This window comes from Mastigoproctus giganteus, chromosome 6 (assembly GCF_048544385.1).
Source record: "Mastigoproctus giganteus isolate SK-2022 chromosome 6, ASM4854438v1, whole genome shotgun sequence".
NCBI lineage: Eukaryota > Metazoa > Arthropoda > Arachnida > Uropygi > Thelyphonidae > Mastigoproctus > Mastigoproctus giganteus.
Genome location: NC_143580.1, coordinates 158,523,375 through 158,543,109, shown reverse-complemented (window position 1 = coordinate 158,543,109; position 19,735 = coordinate 158,523,375). Strand labels below are relative to the sequence as shown.

Here is a 19,735-nt window from a genome sequence, read left to right as displayed (position 1 = left end):
CTTCCATCCCTTGTCGTGGAAGTTGATAGCCTAAATAAGTTTAAGGCTCAGCTGGACAGGTATTTCGAACGAACAGAGGGGTGAAGTGGAAGTGGTTATTTTTATTTATTTATGTTACTTTTTTTTTTTTTTTTTTTTTTTGGCTGATGCTGCATAAGCTTGCTTTCTTGCATCAAATGCCTCTACTAATGCTAATGCTAATGCTAATATATCTGTAAATTATGTGTGGTCTGTGGTCGATTTGCTGTTTGCTAGACAAAAAAAAAACAACAAAAGTTTCCAATAGAAAATACCAAGCTACCCCTACCTGAGACCATCTAACTCAGCTACATTGTAAAAAAGACCCATAAAAATTTCTTGCATCATTAGCAAGATTCAGACTCAGGTCTTTTTCACAAAGTGTGGAAGGGCAATGATTATACCAACTGTGCTATCCACGAGGGCACTTTGATACTGATTATTTGGCATTATTCCATTGCATGTTGCACAAAAAATCTCTGTACCCAGATGGCAAAAAGAGACATTTTGAATATTTGATGGATACAGTTATGAAACTGTGAATTTTATTCCTGCTATTGCTCTGAACTGAAAATTTTTAGAGTTATTGAATGAAATAGAAGATGTTGGATTTCATGACATGGTGTATTGTGCAAATATAGGGAATTGCTAAGTCATGGAAAGGGCTTGCAATGTTTTACTGGCTTGCTAACCCCAATCTGAGACACTCTTGTTAAGAAAGAAATGATATCAATTTTTAAGGTACTTGAGAATGAATAGTGGCAAAATGACTTGCATTTTCTGATTGACATTGTTGCTCACATAAATGATCTGAACTAGAACAAAAAACTTCAGGGAAATGATAAACTTATTCATGATTATGTATAATAGGTAGAGGATTTATGATAAAAATGAAACTGTTTGTGGGACATATAACAGTTCAAGGTGTTATGCACTTTCTGAACGTGGAGCACTATAAAGAAAATACTGACTTTGATAAGCACCTCCATGTGGATTTATTGCAGACTTAGCTCCAAAAATCTGAACAGTTCATTTCCAATTTTAAAAAGTAGAGAACTGCTTTTGAATTCATGCAAAATTGATTTTCTCAGCTATCTCAGGAGCTTGTGAGGCTTCTTTCTTTGGACAGGCACCTTCTCAAAATGAACATGATTTTACTTCAAAGCACTCAACATTTCAAATTGGTTTAATTGTCATAATGTGGACTCTTATTTTAAATTGAAATGAGTTTGTGGTTCTAAATACAGTTATTCCAAAACTGTTTTCAATTTTTGGTTCAGTGTAGTTCTGCAAATCAATTTTTTCTGTGTGAAAATGGTGAAATCAAAATATAGGAGAAAGATATTAGAGATATTATTAAAAATTAGGAGGTAGAGTTCAGATGTAGTTTAACTTATTTTATAATTGTCTTCTCTGCCCCAATTAATGAAAAGATATGTCAGATTTCTCATTGATTCTAACAAAAATTAATTCAAAACATTGTGTATTTTTCTATCCTCTATATTCCATAAAAGCACGTTATTAAAATGGTCCCCACAATTTTGGCAAGTAGGAAAAACTTGGACATTGTTGCTTTAATCCTCTTACAAGTGAGTTTGATGAATTTTGGCAAGTGTGCAAAAACTGTTCGACACTGCTGCTTTAATCCTTGGTCCTTGAGGCTGTCGTGAACATTGTCTCACATATGAATAAGCTGGGCTTGCTACCTGGAAGTCTAAAATGCTGATGAAAATGATATTCAGGTGACACGTGTCAAGTGGACCTAATTTCGGTGAAGTCTGGTTGGTCTGTGACAACCAAATCCTCTGCTTGCACCTTCATGATGGTGGGACTTTAATAAGTAACCCTGGATATAACCCCTGTATGTAGTGCCTGAAAAACAGCACCTAGTATACTGGAGGCAACCACCCAGATGAATCAACATAAGAAGGCGTTGAGGTGTGGCAAATACGCCATATAGAGGAATGCCACTGTTCTGTCTTACCAGACAATACTAGATGGTAGATGACTCATATCCACCGTTGCAGTACTTCCACTTAACTTATTGGAGGCTTGAAGTGATGAAACCCATGTTTAGTCATCAGAGAAAAGGTCTGGCACCCCCCCATCTCTTCCATTAACCAGTATGACTGATGCCTTTTGAGGTTATGATGAACATCATGGTGAGATCCAATCTGTTCTCCAGAAAGCATCTGGATCTCACTGCCTCTACTGTACCATACAGTGACCAGAGGGTTTCCAGTAGAGTGTATGTGGAGGGACATTGTCAAGGCCACATTATGTCAAGGAGCTGGATATATTCTTGCCACATATACATCACATCCAAAAATTTCATTACTTCATAGAGCATATCCACTCCACTTTACTTACTACTGAATACATTAAGAATAGTCAAAGTAATAGAACTTATCCACAAAAAGATCTAAACCTCTCAAACACTTTCTCATTCATTTCACCAATATTAGTCTCAGTTCCAATCTCAATGATGTCTATTTCCATTTACAGTCTGCCAAGACGCAAATTATTTTTTTCAACAGTATTCCAATTAGTGGTTGATTCAACCACTGCTCATTTTATTTGTCCTAATTATTTGCTGAACAATTTGTTTTGCTTCAACGTTGGTAATTGTGCATATATCTGCTTTGATGATCCCTGTCAGAGACTTAGTAATTTTGAATCTCCTCTTTTCAATTTTCTCTGGCTGAAAATCTCTCTACCCAATTCTGCCAAATTCATTTGTTGCCTCTATTGTTCTCCCAACGCCACTAATCACTTATATTTAACTCTTTAATTCCTTTCTTCAAAACTTGACTTTCTCCAGTCCAACTTTAATAACTGAGGTAATTTTCCTTTGTAATATTAATATTCACAACTCTAGATGGATTAACAACTCTAGATGCAAGGCTTTTTGCAATTACTAATGACCTTGCTCAGATTGTTCATTTACCTACCAGAATACCAGACAATCCTAACCATACAGCCATAACTCTTGATATTTTTCTCATAAACAACCTTTCCAAGTACATGGTCAAGGTGAGTGGTCGTCTAGGCACCTCAAATCACAACTTTGTGATGGTGTTTTCTGCAATGCAACCTTTCTCTTGTGGCCATTTTCTACCTCGTGTTGTATGGCATTATAAGAATGCAATATGGGATGAACTGCAAGATTACTATTCTTATTTTCCTTGGCTGGATTACCATTTAAATCTTCTGATGCTTGTTCAGATCGTGTCAGTGAAATTATTTTTGTAGGGATGAAATCTTTTATTCGACACTCCACTTTAAATTCGCGCCCTTTATCTAAACTTTGGTTTTCCAATAAATAAGCTGTTTAAGATAAGAATGTTGCATATCACAACTGACTTGCATGCAAATCTCTAGCCACATTTTCTGCCTACACCAAATTTTGCAATGATTGTAAAGCAGGTCCAAACTAGATTTTTAAAAGGCTAAGAGTAGAAAACTTTCTTCTTGTCCAAATGCTAATCAAGCATTCTGGTCACTTCCCAAAGATATTGGCTGCATCTTCTGCCCATCTCTAAACCTGATTGTTCTACTGCCGCCTCAGCTAAAGATAAAGCCAAGTATTAAGCATTTCTCCACTGGTTTTCAAAACCTGTGCTCCTGAGTTTACTCCTGTTCTGTGTCACCTTTTTACACTCTTATTCCACTGGTGTTTTTCTGTCTGCTTGGAAATTTGCTCATATCCAGCTAGTTTCTTAAAAGAGTGACAAAGCCCTCCCATTCAATTATCATCCTACTGCACTTATTTCCACTCTTTCTAGAGTAATGGAGAACTCCATTAACTGCTAACTACTAAAATATCTAGAAACCTTCCATCTGATCAATGATCACCAGTATCCAGTCTGTCAGTATCGATCCACTGATATTCTGGATTATGTTACCCATCTATGGACAAATTCAATGGAAAAGTTTGGTGAAACTAAAACAGTTGCTCCTGACATTTCAAAGGCTTTTAATCCTATATGGCATAAAGGTCTTCTAAATAAGCACCCACCTTATGTTTGCTAAATGTTTTTTTGTAGTTGGGTATCCAGTTTTCTCTCTGACTGCTCACTGCATGTGATGGTTGATGGCTCTCTAACTTCTCCATTAATTCTGGTGTTTCCCAAGGTTCAGTTCTTTGTCCCACTCTTTTCTTCTTGTATATTACTGACCTTCCTCTGACTGGAAATCCTATTCATAGTTTTGCTGATGATAGCACATTGCATTACACCTTACAGTTTGAGAAGCCATGCACAAAAAACTTCAACTTCTTGAATATCAACTACCAATTCCTTAAATGCTGATATCCAGGTAATTCTCCAGTGGGTCAAAGATAACTTAGTTGATTTCAATCCTTCCAAACCTCAATCCTGTCTTATATCTCACAAAAACGATTCTTCTGCTCATCTTTGATGACACTCAAATTTCTAATTTCCCTTGGCATTAGCACATTACAAATATTGTTTCCTCTGCATCTAAAAAACTGGGTGTTCGCTTTTGCTGTTGGCTTTACTTTCTTCCAAAAAAAACTGTTTACTCGGTACAAATTGCAAATCCACTCTACCATGGAATATTGTTCCTACATCTGGGGCAGTACCCCCCTCCCAAACCCTCTCTAAGGCTTTTATATTTCATTCAAAAGAGGGCAGTTAGCTTAATTAATGACTGTTCTATAACTAGGGTTGGCCCAAGGTATACTGGCACCCTGGGCAGGGAGGCATTCCTCACTACCCTCTACCAGATAGAAAAAATTTAAGGTGTTTTTATTGAGTTAATATTTTTATTTTTTCTAGAGGAAAGTTAAAAAAACAAATGTAAACACAAAAAAAGACATCCAGAATAATAATTGTCATATTAAATCATTTTCCCCCTTTCACGAAGCATATGTGCCCTCTCAAAACTTCGACACCCCCAATGTCATGTGCCCCCCAAAGTGTCAGTGCCCCGGGCCATCGCCCAGCCCTGTCTCTAACAGAGTCTCTCCACTCTCTGTCTCATAGATGTTCTGTTCCTGCTGCATGCCTTTTCTATAGATACTTCTATGGGCACTTTTTCTGAATTGGCTTCTATAAATCCCACTCTCTCTTCCAAAGCAGTCAAAATTCTTTTACTGTGCAACTTCAAACTCACAGAATCAACTTTTCTTCTTCCTCATTTATTCATTCAACTTCCGTTTTCTGGAACAACCTTCCTTCATACATATTTTTCTGAACATTAAAAGTTCAAGTCTAATGTCATCAAGTATATTCTTTCATCTTCGCAACCTTCAGCCCATGCATGGTACTAAGTACTATAGATTCCAATATTTCTTGTGTTTGTGGTTTCTATAAAAAAAAAAAAAAAAGAGAGAGAGAGAGAGAGAGAGATGTTCAAGAATATGTTCCAATTCTTGGGTTGTTGTTGTTGTTGGGTTTAAAGACACAAGAGCAACTGAGGCCAAATTGTGTCTATTCATCGTTTAATTGCATGACCCTATCTTTATATTTGTTAAATTATATACTTTTGTATAGGCCAATACATTTTAAATATATTAAAAGTTCTTCAATATTTGCATCATTTCCTAGGATATGAGATAAATCATGTGATATGTTAAGCCTGGAAACTGATTGAAAAGTGTTTGACCAGATGGTTGAATGCAAGGGACAATCAAGCAGAAAATGGCGGACCGTAAGCCGACTGTTACAGGATGAGCACTGAGGTGGACTTTTTCCCAATAGCAAGTAGAGATGGGTATGATGCGTACGTCCAATTCTTAGCCTTGCCAACACCACTTCCTCATGTCTGTTTGGTCTGAAGCAAGAGGGCCACAGCTTTGGTTATTGTTTTATTTGGTAAAGTTTGCTGTTAGTATTCCTTTTCCATATCTGTGACCAGTTGTCATAACATGCTTTACGAACAACAGGCTTATAATCAGTGTATGGAACCTGAGGATGTTGTGAGAGAGTGGGTTGAGGATGTTTAGCGGCAAAGTCTGCACTTTCATTTCCCGGAATGCCAGAATGGCCAGGGATCCAGCAAAAGCTGATTGTCTGATTGGACACGCTACAGGAAAATAGTTGGGAATGAATTTCTTTCAATGTAGGATGAGAAGAGGAGAAATTCTTCCTTATGGCATAGATAGCACTGAGGGAATCCATGTAAATTATTGCAGGTGAAATGCAAAGTTCAATAATCTTACTAAGTGCTAACTTGATGGCATAAAGTTCAGTAGTGAAGACACTGCATGATAAAGGTAGTGTGGTTGAAATTGTACATGAAGGAAAAACAGTTGCAGCACCTACCATACTGTCAGTTTTCGATCCGTCGGTATATATTTTACAGGCATGGGAGTTAAGAGTAGCATGAGCTGAGTGCAACTGTCTCATGTTATTGGGAGGTATGACATTCTTCCCCCAATGGAGAAAATGTGTATCATGGGAGGCACAAACATGGGTTTCAGTCTTGACCCATAAAGGATAAAGAAGGAATTGGACTTTGTTTATCTAAGAGAAATGTTCTTCTAATTAACATATGCAAAACTGAAAAAAGAAATTTTCTTTAGGCCTCAAATAAAGAAACCCTTCGAAGATGGGATGTTTGAAACAAAGCTAAAGGATACATCAGAGATGCCTGATGGTGTGCAATGGTTTAGTCTAAAAGACATTTCTTGGCTAAAGCTTCAGAGTTTAGCAAAGAAATGTCTTTTAGACTAAAGCATTGTGCACTATCAGGCATCTCTTATAATGTGGAGTCATACTTCATAACTGGGTTGTCATTATTGCAACACCAGGGTACCTACCAAAGAGGGGCCAAAAAGCCTTGAAACGGTGCCGTCTGGGTGGTGATATATGCCGAGAATAAGCAATAATAGTCTTCTCCATAGATGAAGCATTACTTATTTGAGGTAACACAATACCATGGCAATTCGTTGTGAAGGTATTCACAATATGAGATATAATTAAAATGATGCATTAAAACTACCTTGTTAGTATATATGATGTGTGTGCATTAACCCATGCATAAGTAAACTTATTAATACCCTGAGGCTTTAGCCAAGAAAAGTCTTTTAGAATTTACAATAATTCGAATATGTTTTATTTTAAAAAAATTACAGGTATGCAAGTTAAAAATAAAATTGAATTATCTGGATTTTGATTACTCATGCTTCTTCCTGCTATTAATGCAGGTAGCTAGAGTTCATTGTACTATTAATTAGGAAAGCAAATGTTATTATAATGTGCTTGTATATATTATTATTATGTAGGTACCAAACTATGACTAAGGAAAACCACTCTCTCTGCATCCAAGGATCCTTGAATATAGAGGGTGTGTTTTCATTAATGATATTTCATTAATGAAATATCATTAATGAAATTAATTTCATAAATAAGTGCTACTTATTTATTCATTTGTCTCTGACTTCCACACACCATTATTACTAACTTTTTTTTCCCCCCTAAATGGTGATTTTTCTCTGTTTATATGTCTGTTGAGCAGGAATACAGATGACAAATAAGGAGAAATATTAAAGTGAATGCATAATATAATACAATTTTTAGTTTACCTGGAGCAGTATACATATACCTCCTAGAATTATTGTTAACAGTTTTATCGATACAATTCCACTGGCTTTGGTATGTTAAGAGAATATGACCTAAGAATAAAAAAAAAAAAATATATATATATATATATATATGTGTGTGTGTGTGTGTGTGTGTGTGTGTGTGTGTGTGTGTGTGTGTGTGTGTGTGTGTGTGCATATATATATATATATATTTGAATAATGTCATAGTTAGGAAAATTATGAATATAAAATAAAATAAATAAAAAAATAAATATAAAGCTATCATTAGAGGCAGCAAAATACACAATCCTCCACATGATGCCCAATGCATAACCAACATTAAGTATAAAATTAAAATTAAAACATATGCCAGTAGTATGGCAAAACTGTTGAGTGAAAATTTAAACATAATAGTCAAATTAACATAAAGGTTAAATCAACAGGGAGGGGAAAGCAAAAGTAACAAGAACTAAAATTGTTGCGAAAGTTTCCGAATAATTTAGAAATTCAATTAAAAACCAATTAAAAATAATTCCATTTAAATTTTTTTAAAAAATTAATTTTTTGAAAATTAAATTTTTTAATTTTAATTTTATACTTAATATTGGTTATATATATATATATATATACAAAGGGTACTAGGAAAGTTTTGCAATACAGCTTTGTTTATTTAATTTTTTCAAAGTAATTTCCTCTACATTCAATACACCTCTCCATCCTCCGAAACCAATCTTTAAACCAGTTCTGCCAAGTTTCACTAGGGAGTACAGCACACTCGTTGTCCCAAGCCCGTAGAAGGTCCTCATCACTGGAAAACCGCCTCCCTTTTAGCTTCATTTTCACATGCGGGAACAGTGCAAAGTCGCAGGGAGCAAGGTCTGGACTGTAGGAAGGGTGCTCGAGAAGTTTCAGTCCTGTCGTGGTCAAATATTCGGTGCAGGCTTTGGCGCGGTGAGCTGCAGCATTATCGTGATGGAGGTACCAGGTGTCCATTCTTGACTTTGGCCGCAGGTTCTTCATAGATCCGATGACTTTAGGCAGGCATTGTTTAGTATACCACTTAGCTGTGACTGTCTTCTGCGTGTCCAAAACGACACGTTCCACAATTCCACTCAATTTGAAAAATACAGCTATCATTTTCTTCTTTACAGATCGGGATTTTCTGACAATTACGGGTGTGTCGTCATCATCAAAGACCCAAACTTTGTTTTGAGCCTTGGTCGGCAGATCGTAATAGTACAGCCAAGTCTCGTCACCTGTCACGATGTTGTTCACATACCGAGATTGTCCATTATCAAACTTTTTTAACATCTCCCGGCACCAAGTCACACGTGTCATCTGCTCTTCAGTCAGTTAATGCGGCACCCGGAGAGAACAAAGTTTCTTCACGTGCAAATGATCTTGCAGAATCGAACAAATTGCTGGTGCATTTAGGCCCAAAGTATCCTCTATCTGTTGGTAGGTCACTCGCCTGTTTTCGTGAAGCATTTTCCTCACAGCAGTAACGTTTTCCTCCGTAACTGACGTTCGTGGCCTTCCCGGCCTCTCAGAATCCTCGAGAGTGAAATTTCCCCTTTGGAATTCTCTATACCACCTGAATATTGTTGTACGATGTGGACAATCATCATCTAGTGCAAGAGTCATTTCTTCTAAGCACTGGTCTATGGTTAAACCACACACGAAATTATACCGCAAAACTGTCCTTATCTCATTTCGTGACCACGATGCCATCGCAAGCACTTTACACTCTCACTACTAATGAATAACTGAGCCCGTCGACTTTGCGCGGCGGCTACTATGCATGTATGAACATTTCTCAACATGCAGCAACAAGCAGCTTCCTGTGATTCATTGTTGCGTCATATTGCAAAACTTTCCTAGTACCCTTTGTGTATATATATATATATATATATACAGACATTTAAATTAATTCATAGCAAAGTAATATTAATGAGCATTTAATTTTATTTATTGTCTTAACATTTTACGTAAGAATATACACAGGGCATCCCAAAGTAGCACACCAAACTACAGGTGAAATGAAATGACATGACTGTTAATGTGCTAGTTCAGTTCATGTTTATAAGTTAAATTACAGCTGATCTTCAAATACTCTACATTTACTTCTGAGCACTTTATGTTCCTAAAGATACTCGATGACTGAATCCCCAGTATAACGTGTCTTGGCTGGTCTTTGCAAATTTACATTTTTTTTTTTTTGGTAGTTGTTGGCACATTGGCTTCTGTGGCTATAATGCACCTCCCAAGGTTTTTTTTTGCAATACTTTGATCCAAGCCCAAGGTGGGAATCGAACCTGCGACCTTTGGGTTGCCAGGCAGGCACTTTACCCATACGGCTAGCCCAGTCGGCTGCAAATTCAGATATAATTTTCTATTATAGTTCTGTAAGATCCTTGGACATCCTCACAACACAACAGTTTCAAATGTTCCCAGAGGAAGAAATTGAATGGTGTCAGAGCCAGAAATTATGCAGCCATTCAACTGTCTCATCTCCCAATCTATTAATTAGGAAATTTAAGGAGCTGTTGGATGCCAGCTGCAAAGTGGACCACCTGAGATAAAATACTAAATGTATGTAGCATCTTATTGTTAAGTGGCTTATAAACACAAGTTTGACTTCACCATGTTATTTTGTGATGTCAGAGGGCTTGGTTTGGGTTTGGTTTTTAATGGCGCATTGGCAGCTAAGGCCATAATGCGCCAAGTCAAATTTAAAATGCTATTAAACATTTTGGTAGCCAAGGCTACCATCAGAGGGTACTGAAAGGGATAGGTATGTGCACATTTATATGGGAGCTGTTGAGTTATACTTGGCCACTTTGCTAACAGGAAGCAGTAATCAGCAGCAAGAGTTGCTCCCTAGTCCAAGTCATGAGGAGGGTGAGGGGCACAGCAAATGTGTACTGGCTGGTCTAAAGACAAGGCAAAAAAACAAAAACAGCCTTTCTTTTTTAGGGGAAGGGGCAACAGCCACTGAATGCCATTTTCAACATAAGCCCAGCAAACAGAGGTCAGTAAATGTCAAACCCCTGGAAGCCAGAAAATACAATGTCAGTCATCAGAAACTAACCAGCAAAACTATTTCTGCTCTGTAAGAGAGAGAGAGAAAAAAATGATAGGAGACAGGACGGAGCGAAAAGGGAACTGTGAAAAGAATAAATAGTTGTGACACAATATAATGAAGGGAAGGAGAAAAAAAAAGGTATTTTTGGGGGGGGGGGGTTCAGGTCAACTGAACTGAATATCTGGAGTCATACTGAAATGATGGGGTGGTTGCCATGGACTGCAGCTGTCCCTGATATGTTTAGCTACTGAAACTTTGGCTAGGTCTTTAAACTGAATGAATATGTCCTTGTATTCTATCAATTTACTTTTTTGTCCTGAACCACAATATGCCAGAGATAAATAAAAAGGACTGTCCTAAGTCATCATAGAGGCTGTGATGATAGAACATTTGCACTCAGTCCAAGTTTTCTCCACAAATACATTCCCCAGTATCGAGATGCTAACCAAGATCAAACAGCTTGACATTTAGGCCAGTCAGGAGGTATGAATGAATATATTAGGATGGAACAATTCTTCTGACAGTTTTGCTAGGGCAAAATAAACTTTTGGGAGATATGCTTTTAGTTATCATTCTCTTAGAATGAGAATGACCAGTTGCTCATGAGCTCATTCCATCATCTGGCTTTTCAGTTTTAGGGCCTGCACTGATGTTGATTGATATGTTTCTTGTGTTCCTATTTTCTTATATAATAGCATACACCTCTGAATATAAGGTTCAGACCAGGGGAAGAGAGCCAGAAAAACTTGTAAAACCAGAGTAGAAACTGTCCTGCAGGTTCTGGAAAACTAGGAAAGGACTAGGAACATAGGAGCATTCTTCACATATCCCTTTGGATTGTTTGCATCTTATTTCGGAACATAATGATGGTGGCCCCATGAAACCATGCCTCTGCATTATAGGTGATTACAGGTACGAGGAGAAGTATGAAAGTAATGCCTCCTATTTTTTATCTCAGAAAATTTAATTCCTACAACTATGCTTTTTACATCAATTAATCCTCAATCATTAATAACCACACTGTTATTTTTCCACAAAGTAACCATTATTTTCTATGCACTTCCGCCATCTCTGAGTCAGATGCTGTAATCCAGTTCCGTAAAAGTCTTTACTCTTGCTCCGCAGGACTTTGCAAACACTGTGCTTGAGCTAGTTGTCTTCTGCAAAATGGGTTCCCCAGAGTGCATCCTTCAGTTGGCCGAAGAGGTGATAGCCAGAAGGTGCAAGATTCGGGCTATGAGAATGGTGAGGAAGAACGGTGCACCTCAGTTTTCCAATGGCTTCCATTGTATGCAGGCTGGTATGGGGTTGTGTGTTGTCATGGAGAAGAACTTCATTAGGTTTTTGTCCGGTTGAACTCTATGGATACAGGCTTTCAACTTTTTCAACATTTCCACATATCGATCTGAGTTGATTGTGGTGCCATGCTCCAAGAAGTCCACAAGTAAGACCCTTATCTTTGTCCCAAAACACTGTCGTCATGACTTTACAGACAGAAGGCTGTCTTCTAAACTTCTTGAGTGGTGAATTTTGATGGTGCTACTCTGACTGTTTCTCTTTGTTTCAGGTTCATGATGGTGGACCCAGTTTTTGTCACCTGTGACTATGCATGAAAGAAAAATCTCTCCTTCACTCTCATAGTGCTGGAGAAATTCCATACATATGACTTTCTGGGCTTCTTTGTACTCATGTGTCAACATTTATAGGACCCACTAGGCACAAACCTTGTTGTAGCCTAGTTCCTTTATGATGGTTATCACAGCCTACTGCATTTGCATGTTGTGTTGCTTTTTTTTTTTTTTTTTTTTTTTTGGTAGTTGTTGGCGCATAGGCTTCTGTGGCCATAATGCTCCTCCCAAGGTTTTTGCAGTACTTTGATCCAAGCCTGAGGCGGGAATCGAACCCGCGACCTTTGGGTTGCCAGGCAGGCACTTTACCCACCCGGCTAGCCCAGTCGGCTGTTGCGTTGCAGCAGTCCTCTTTGATCAGCGTGTCGATCTGGCTGTTGTTGTCTGTTGTCACTGATGTTACTGGCCAGCTGCTTCGGGGCTTGTCAACAATATCACTTTCTCCACTCTTAAATTGGCTTACCCAATGTCTAACTGTACTCACATCTACAGCATTGTCACCATAAACATTTTTGAGATGCCAATGGATTTCGATAGGCATCACTTCTTTGGTAAGAAATTCATTCATCACTCTTTGCTTGATACATATATCTGTAACATCCACCATTTTGAACTATCCAAGTGATACGCAAAATGATCTACAACACCACATTTGAAAGCAAAAGATTAGGAGATATTACTTTCGTACCAGTCCTTGTATAAATTTGCCCTAGTATGTTTGAACATAATTGTTATATAGACCCCAATCTTGCTTGGAAATCCAAATAAGCTTACTTGTGAACAGTTTTATTTTGTTTGCAGCTTCTTTAGATATGGGAAGGTCAGCCTTTTTCTATGCTAATTCCTAGATGTTCACTTTCTGTGACCAGGGAAAGTAAAACTTCACTGATTTTAATAGTTGGGTCTATTAGGGCCAAGTTCGCCTCTGAATAAAACCATATTCATTGTGTGTGTGTGTGTGTGTGTGTGTGTGTGTGTGTGTGTGTGTGTGTGTGTGTGTGTGTGTGTGTGTGTGTGTGTGTGTTGTGTGTGTGTGTGTGTGTGTGTGTGTGAGAGAGAGAGAGAGAGAGAGAGATGGTGAGTTTATTTTTAGATAGTCATGAAGATTATTTCATCAATTTATTTCATCAACAGGAAGCTCACCATTCAGACAATACCAGCAGAGAGGGTCACACAAAAGGCTGACCTCCAAGATCATTTCTTGACCTGGTGACTTGGATCATTGTCCTTGACACACAGATTGAGAAATCATTTCTAGTCAATACTGCATTATCTTATGCTAACAACCAGAAACAGGTAAAGTCCTCTGAGAGCTGGAAGCATGGACTCACATACATAAACTAACAGCCTCAACCACAAAGATGGCAACACTAATGCTCAAAGAAAGGGCAAATGAAAACAGGTCACCAACCATCAGATATCAGAGTAAATCCATCAGATAAAAATATCTGAAGTACCTAGGTATGATACTTGATGATCATCTATCTTTTCTACCACAGGAAAGAGATGATCATCAAGATCATCAAATAAGGCCAAGAAAGATATCCAAATTATTTCCAGGGTCACTCACAACATTGAGGTCTCAAGGAAATTTTTATAAGGGACTATTCATAATGATTGACAGATATGGGGCTCCAGCTTGGTTCCACCAGGTAAACTTCATTATGCACAAAAAACACTTAGAGCAAATGCAGCAACTTATCCTACTGTAGACGTCTCGTGCCTGTAGAACCCCTTCTACTTAGACCATTAAAACTTTACTGGGCAAACTTCCTTTAGGTTTACATATTGCATATTGCGGCCTTTCCCATGCAATAAAGAAAATACCCCCACTGAAGTCTCTGGAGTGACTCGCCAAGTCATATTCGTCACAAGAGAAAAGAAAAGAATTTGGGGTGAAGTGGAATGCATCTGGCAAAACTGGTGGGAGGAAAGTGAAATGGGAAACATTACAATTACAAGAAAGTTCATTCCTCAAGTGAACTTTGTCTCAAAAATCTATGTGAATTGGTTCATCCCCTCATACAAAACATTTCTAATTACCTGTCATGGTACTCTTCATTTTCCTTGAGTTCTTACTGCCTACTTCCATTTCTTTTGCCAACAACTCCTCTAGTTCAATGTAGGATTTGATAGCATGCTCCACAACAATACAGGAACCACAAACAGACTTTCCTGCCTTCACGTATCTTCCTGTTGTCACCATCTGCTGCTAACACCAGTGTTTCCTAACATTCCAGTGTGGGATCTTGTGGACACAGAGTTCGCTTGATCCTTGCAAACTCTCCTGGAGGTTGGGATCTTGTGGTGGTCTGTACTTTTGATGACCTCATAAATACAGCAACAAAGCTGACCCTGTGCTTGCCCAGTGTGGGACCCTGGAGATGCTCCTCCTTCCATCTACAGCTTTTACTCTTTCCCTTTCATATTCTACTCTATCTCTGCTGCTCTGATTTTTTACTCTGTTCCCTTTCTCTCTCTTACTACATCTTCCTATATCCTTCCATTTTCTTTGCTGACCTTTGCTTGTCTACAGGAGCAGGAATACAGGGATGCCCTCTTGTTCCTATCCACATCCTTTATATCATTTCTTGTACCCTTATCTCCTAATTTCCTGTTTTCTCTGGAATGCTCTCCATTTCATATTTATATAGGAATGGAGACAGTCCTGTCAGAGATTCATACTGGTTCCTCATGGCAAGACTGGGAGCCAGGAAACCACCTTCCATCTGATCATAACTTCCTAGTTGTTAAGAGGTTAGTTGTATAACACAGCATGCACTTAAACACATTACAATTCATAACACACATGATTGGTTTAGCAGAGTATGTATTTCTTCTTCACAAAGATTACTGCAAAAATTGGGGGGGGGGGGGAGGAATCTTCAGATCCACCCAGAAAAAGGCCGTATAGTTTCACATGTTTCTGTAGCCATATATTGAGGACAAGGTTCTGGGAAGAATCTAATAGAACCTTGAAGACATCCTCTGGTCCTGGATCTGGTGATGGTTTTTGATGTTTAGATCTAACAGTGGAAAATCTATTAGAGATAACACATTAGATTTGTTTGATAAGATATTGGAGCAGCCTATGCACTGAAGCCTCATAAGGGTGCTTTCCCACCACAGAGAGTCAAAAATATCCTTTAAGTTCATGAAAACAGCTAGTACACGTAAGAGTCAATTGTCTTAACAAAGTCGAGAATGTCCTTGCTGGACTTGCCTAGTTTAAAACAATACTGTCTGTTGGACACAATTGTTTGAGTTTAGGAGATGCGTAATCCTATTTGTAATTAGATATTAGCATTAGTAGAGGCATATGATGCAAGAAAGCAAGCTTATGCAGCATCAGCCAAAAAAAAAAAATAAATAAATAAATAAAAAAAATAAATAATAAAAAATAAAAAAAACCACTCCCATTTCACCCCTCTGTTCGTTCGAAATACCTGTACAGCTGAGCCTTAAATTTATTGAGGCTATCAACTTCCACAACAAGGGATGGAAGTCGGTTCCACCAACAAACTACCTGCTGGCTAAAGGCAAATTTCCGCACATCTATCCTACATCTGTCTTTCCTCAATTTGAATTTATGCCCTCTCAGGTGATTATTCTGAGCAAGAGGAAGAATCCCACTGGCATTGAGCATGCTCAAACCATTCAAGGCTTTATACACCTCTATCAGATCACCTCGCTGGTGCCTAGTCTTCAGACACTGTAATTTGCAAAACTTTCTTTTGCCTTTCTTCATAAGATCAACCCTTTGTTCCATTCATTAATCTTGTTGCCCTTCTCTGTACTTGTTCCAGCAGCTCTACGTCCTTCTTGAAATGAGACCTTCAGACCTGTATACAGTACTCAAGGTGTGGGCTGACCATTGCCTTATACAAGGGAATAATCACCTCCTTATCCCTGCTAGAAAAATTCCTGTATATTATTGATAAGACACCATAAGCTACTCTTGCAGTCCGTCTGCACTGCTCAGAGAACTTCATATCTGCCTGCACAATTAACCCCAGGTCCTTTTCATTCTCTACCACTGTCAGTGCAGTACCACAGAGTTGATACGTTGCTCTGGGGTTACTTCAAATAGTTTGAAGTAAGTACGTTGCTCTGGGGTTATATTCAAATAGTTTGCCAAAGTTGGGTAGAAGGGTTATGGGATGTAAGCTTTGGTGTCTATGGGATTGAATACAATTTTGAGGAGAGCTGTTTTCAAGAAATCTCGGAAGATGCTGTTCATAAGGCACTTATTAAAATAGAAGGAGTAATATATTGAGTGTGATTTCAAAAAATTTCTTCATAAAGAAATTTTATAGCAGATCGGGATGTGGACATTTATTGGTTTATTTTATTTACAGCAGTTGACAGTTCTTCCAGTGTAAAAGGGAGTCCTTTCAGCACTGGAACATTGTTCATTTAATTTTCTTATACTGGAGTGCTCTAGAAGATCCAGAGTAAGATCAATCGTTTGGTAACAGTCTGTTTATAATGGATTTTACAGTATCAGGCCATGTAACCTTGTCAGAGTTGCTAGTGGTCAGAGCATTATATATTTCTGGAGGGTGTGTTTTATTTCTTATTAATTTATATGAAACTTCAGGAATTACTACTGCCAGTTGTTTTTACAAGATCTTGCCATGCTGTGATCTTTCTTGTTATTAATATTACATTTGTTTTTTGTTTTTTTTTGATGTTTCTGTACCTTTTGTCTAAGGAGGTACAGAAACATCTTTATGGGGCTGCCAGGTTCTTCTTTGGAAATTACACCTTGCTGATGCACCTTTTGTCTAGTGGCCATCAGCTCATGAGTCCATCAAGCATTATTTCTGGCAGTTATTTTCTTTTTTTGTTTGTTGATTTATATGTTGTCTTTATGAGCACATCCTGTATGAGTTTGGGAAGTGTCCAAGATTTCAGGGCAGAGTACTGATCAGAGGGAAATTTCATACAATTTATATGGTTTATACAATTTTAGATTAATTCGTATTACATTTCTGATAATCTAGTTAGCTCTTAAAGAGGAGAAATTGAGGCAGGAGAGGGGAAAAGGAGCCTTGAAAGACCAGGGCACAATGGTTTCTTGTGGTCCAGTCAGCTTGATATTCCAATCAATAATCTTAAAGATTAATGACAATGTTTTCTGTGCAGAAGGTGAATGGCTTTTTGGTAAGTTTAGACCGACCAGATTATGGGATAGGATGAAGTCTTTATAAACAAGCCTCTGTGCTCTTTTTGGGCACTATGCCAAAGTGGAGATTTGACATTGGTTTCCACAGCCATAACAATATTTCTGTTTCTTTCCCAGTATGTCAATCACTTTTTCCAAGCACAAGATAGCACCATTTAGATCTGCATCTGGGGGACAGTATAGTAAGATTAGGTAGTAAGAGAATGTAAAAAAAGTTAAAGGATGCAGATGGCATGAGGTTTGAGCCCAAAGAGGGCAGTGACGTTTAAGAATTATCACATGATTATTTTGGATGACAATGTATGTTTTAGGATCTGCATCTTTGGTAAATATCATTCAGGGGATTCCTGAGAAGCCAGTGCCCTTGGACCTTCTCCCAAATTTCCCTCTAGGGAAGTAAGACTCCTGTACGTAAAACAAAAAATGTTTACCTCATTCTCCTCAGTAGCTTTCCTTATTTTATCAGATACTATCTTGGTTTTGTATTCTGGTCGCACTGAATCTCAGAGTATTTGCATTCCTGTTTTCTCCTTTTACAGTTGACACAGATGGAGGTTTCTGACTTATGTAGGAAGTCTGAGAAGGCATTTCTACTCTTGGCACAGTGGCCAAAAGAGGGAGCTTCCAGACTGCAGTTCTCAGACATGTGACTGTAGTCTTGACATGCAATGCATTTAGTTACTATAGTAAAAGCTTAATCCTCTATCAGTCTGAGAGAATCAACGAGACTCAGATCAAATTTCAATGAATGTATGCTACCTACTCATCTGCTCTGTCCACATTACCAGGGGCGGCTCGTCCACAGGCACTGCAGTACCCCCAGCTATTTAAATCTAGATATACAGTGAAAGGAGTTATATGAAATTTTGTGAAGAACAATGCAATGCAATGCAATGAATATTTTTATTAACATGACCCACATACAGAATGCGCATCCTCTATTTCCAGTAATCATTTCAATAATAAACGAATAAAAACACCAAATTGTTTCCAACTTGAAGTTTAATTAACTATAGGCCTCCCTGTGCACCAGGCAGTGACACATTTTGCATTCCAGTGAATATATGGTAGTTGGTTGCCATTGGCAACCAGCATATTGGCAACTTGCCAATATATATTTTTTATAGGTGAAACGAATCAAAGTCACTGTAAAGCACGCAGTGCAGATTTTATTGTTGATCATGATGGGTGTGTAGCCATAATGTCTGTATCTTTTTGTTATTTGCCCGAATTTCCATTAAGTAACTAAATAATATCAGTGTTAAGTCAATACTCAACATTCAACAGTGTTGAATGTTGAGTATTACAGCTTACTGCAAATTGAGCTTGAAATTGGTAAGTTGAAGTTATATTATGAGGTGATGTGTAAGTAGAACATTATTTCCACGCCACACTATTTTGTGAAATTTGATTCGATCATGACCTCCATGCTTCCCTATGAAGTAAATTGCTTGAGAGTGAATAAACTTCAGCAAGTTAGTTTTTCACAATTATCTCTCCAAGAAAAAAATGCAATTAAAAATGAAGGCTGTCCCACACCAAAGATTCAAATTTCTCAGTGGGTAATAAGAAATATATTCGCAGTTTTAAAACTGAATGGTATCAAAGGAAATGTTGGCTTTGTGGTTGTGAAGTTAAAAATGCATTGTTTGGTTTTTTTCCTTGTTTACTGTTCGGAGGTGACTTAACATGGACAAAAATTGGCTTTACAAACATAAACAGAATGAAATAAAAAACTCTAAAACAAGAGAGTTCGAAGAAACATACTGATAATGTGATTTCATTATCGCTTTTAGGAAGCATAAATATTAAAGAACAGCTTAGTGAGGCCTACAGACTTTCAATCTGCAAACATAACAGAAAAGTTACCAAGAATCGTGAGGTATTATCTAAAATAATAGACTGCATTAAATTTTGTGGACAGTTTGAAATTCCTTTACTTGGACATGATGAAAAAGATGATTCTAAACATCCAGGAGTATTCAGAGGACTAATAAATTTCGCCTGTACATTAGATTCCAATTTAAAGAATCATTTGGAAAGTAATGCAGCATTTAATGGCATTTCAAAAACTATTCAGAATGATATTCTTGACTGTTTCCTGGCAAATATGCCGGGATGAAATAAAAAGAAAAATTAAAGCTTCTTTCATAGCTGTCATGGCTGATGACACAACAGATGTTTTCAGAGCATATACAATTGTTCTGAGATATGAACTGAACGGAGACATTTTTGAGCATTTTTGGGGTTTTTCCCCTCCGGAAAAC

At 37.8% G+C, this 19,735-nt stretch overlaps 1 protein-coding gene across 1 annotated transcript in view; it reads right to left on the bottom strand.

Moving 5' to 3' along the window:
- LOC150084689 (inactive ribosomal protein S6 kinase delta-1-like) overlaps positions 1–19,735 on the bottom strand; it is a 290,509-nt gene that overhangs the window by 78,943 nt on the left and 191,831 nt on the right. Inside the window, exon 10 of the mRNA XM_090376322.1 lies at positions 7,568–7,657. Within this exon, the coding sequence (XP_090232448.1) occupies positions 7,568–7,657 (90 nt within the window). The remainder of the gene's footprint in view (positions 1–7,567; positions 7,658–19,735) is intronic.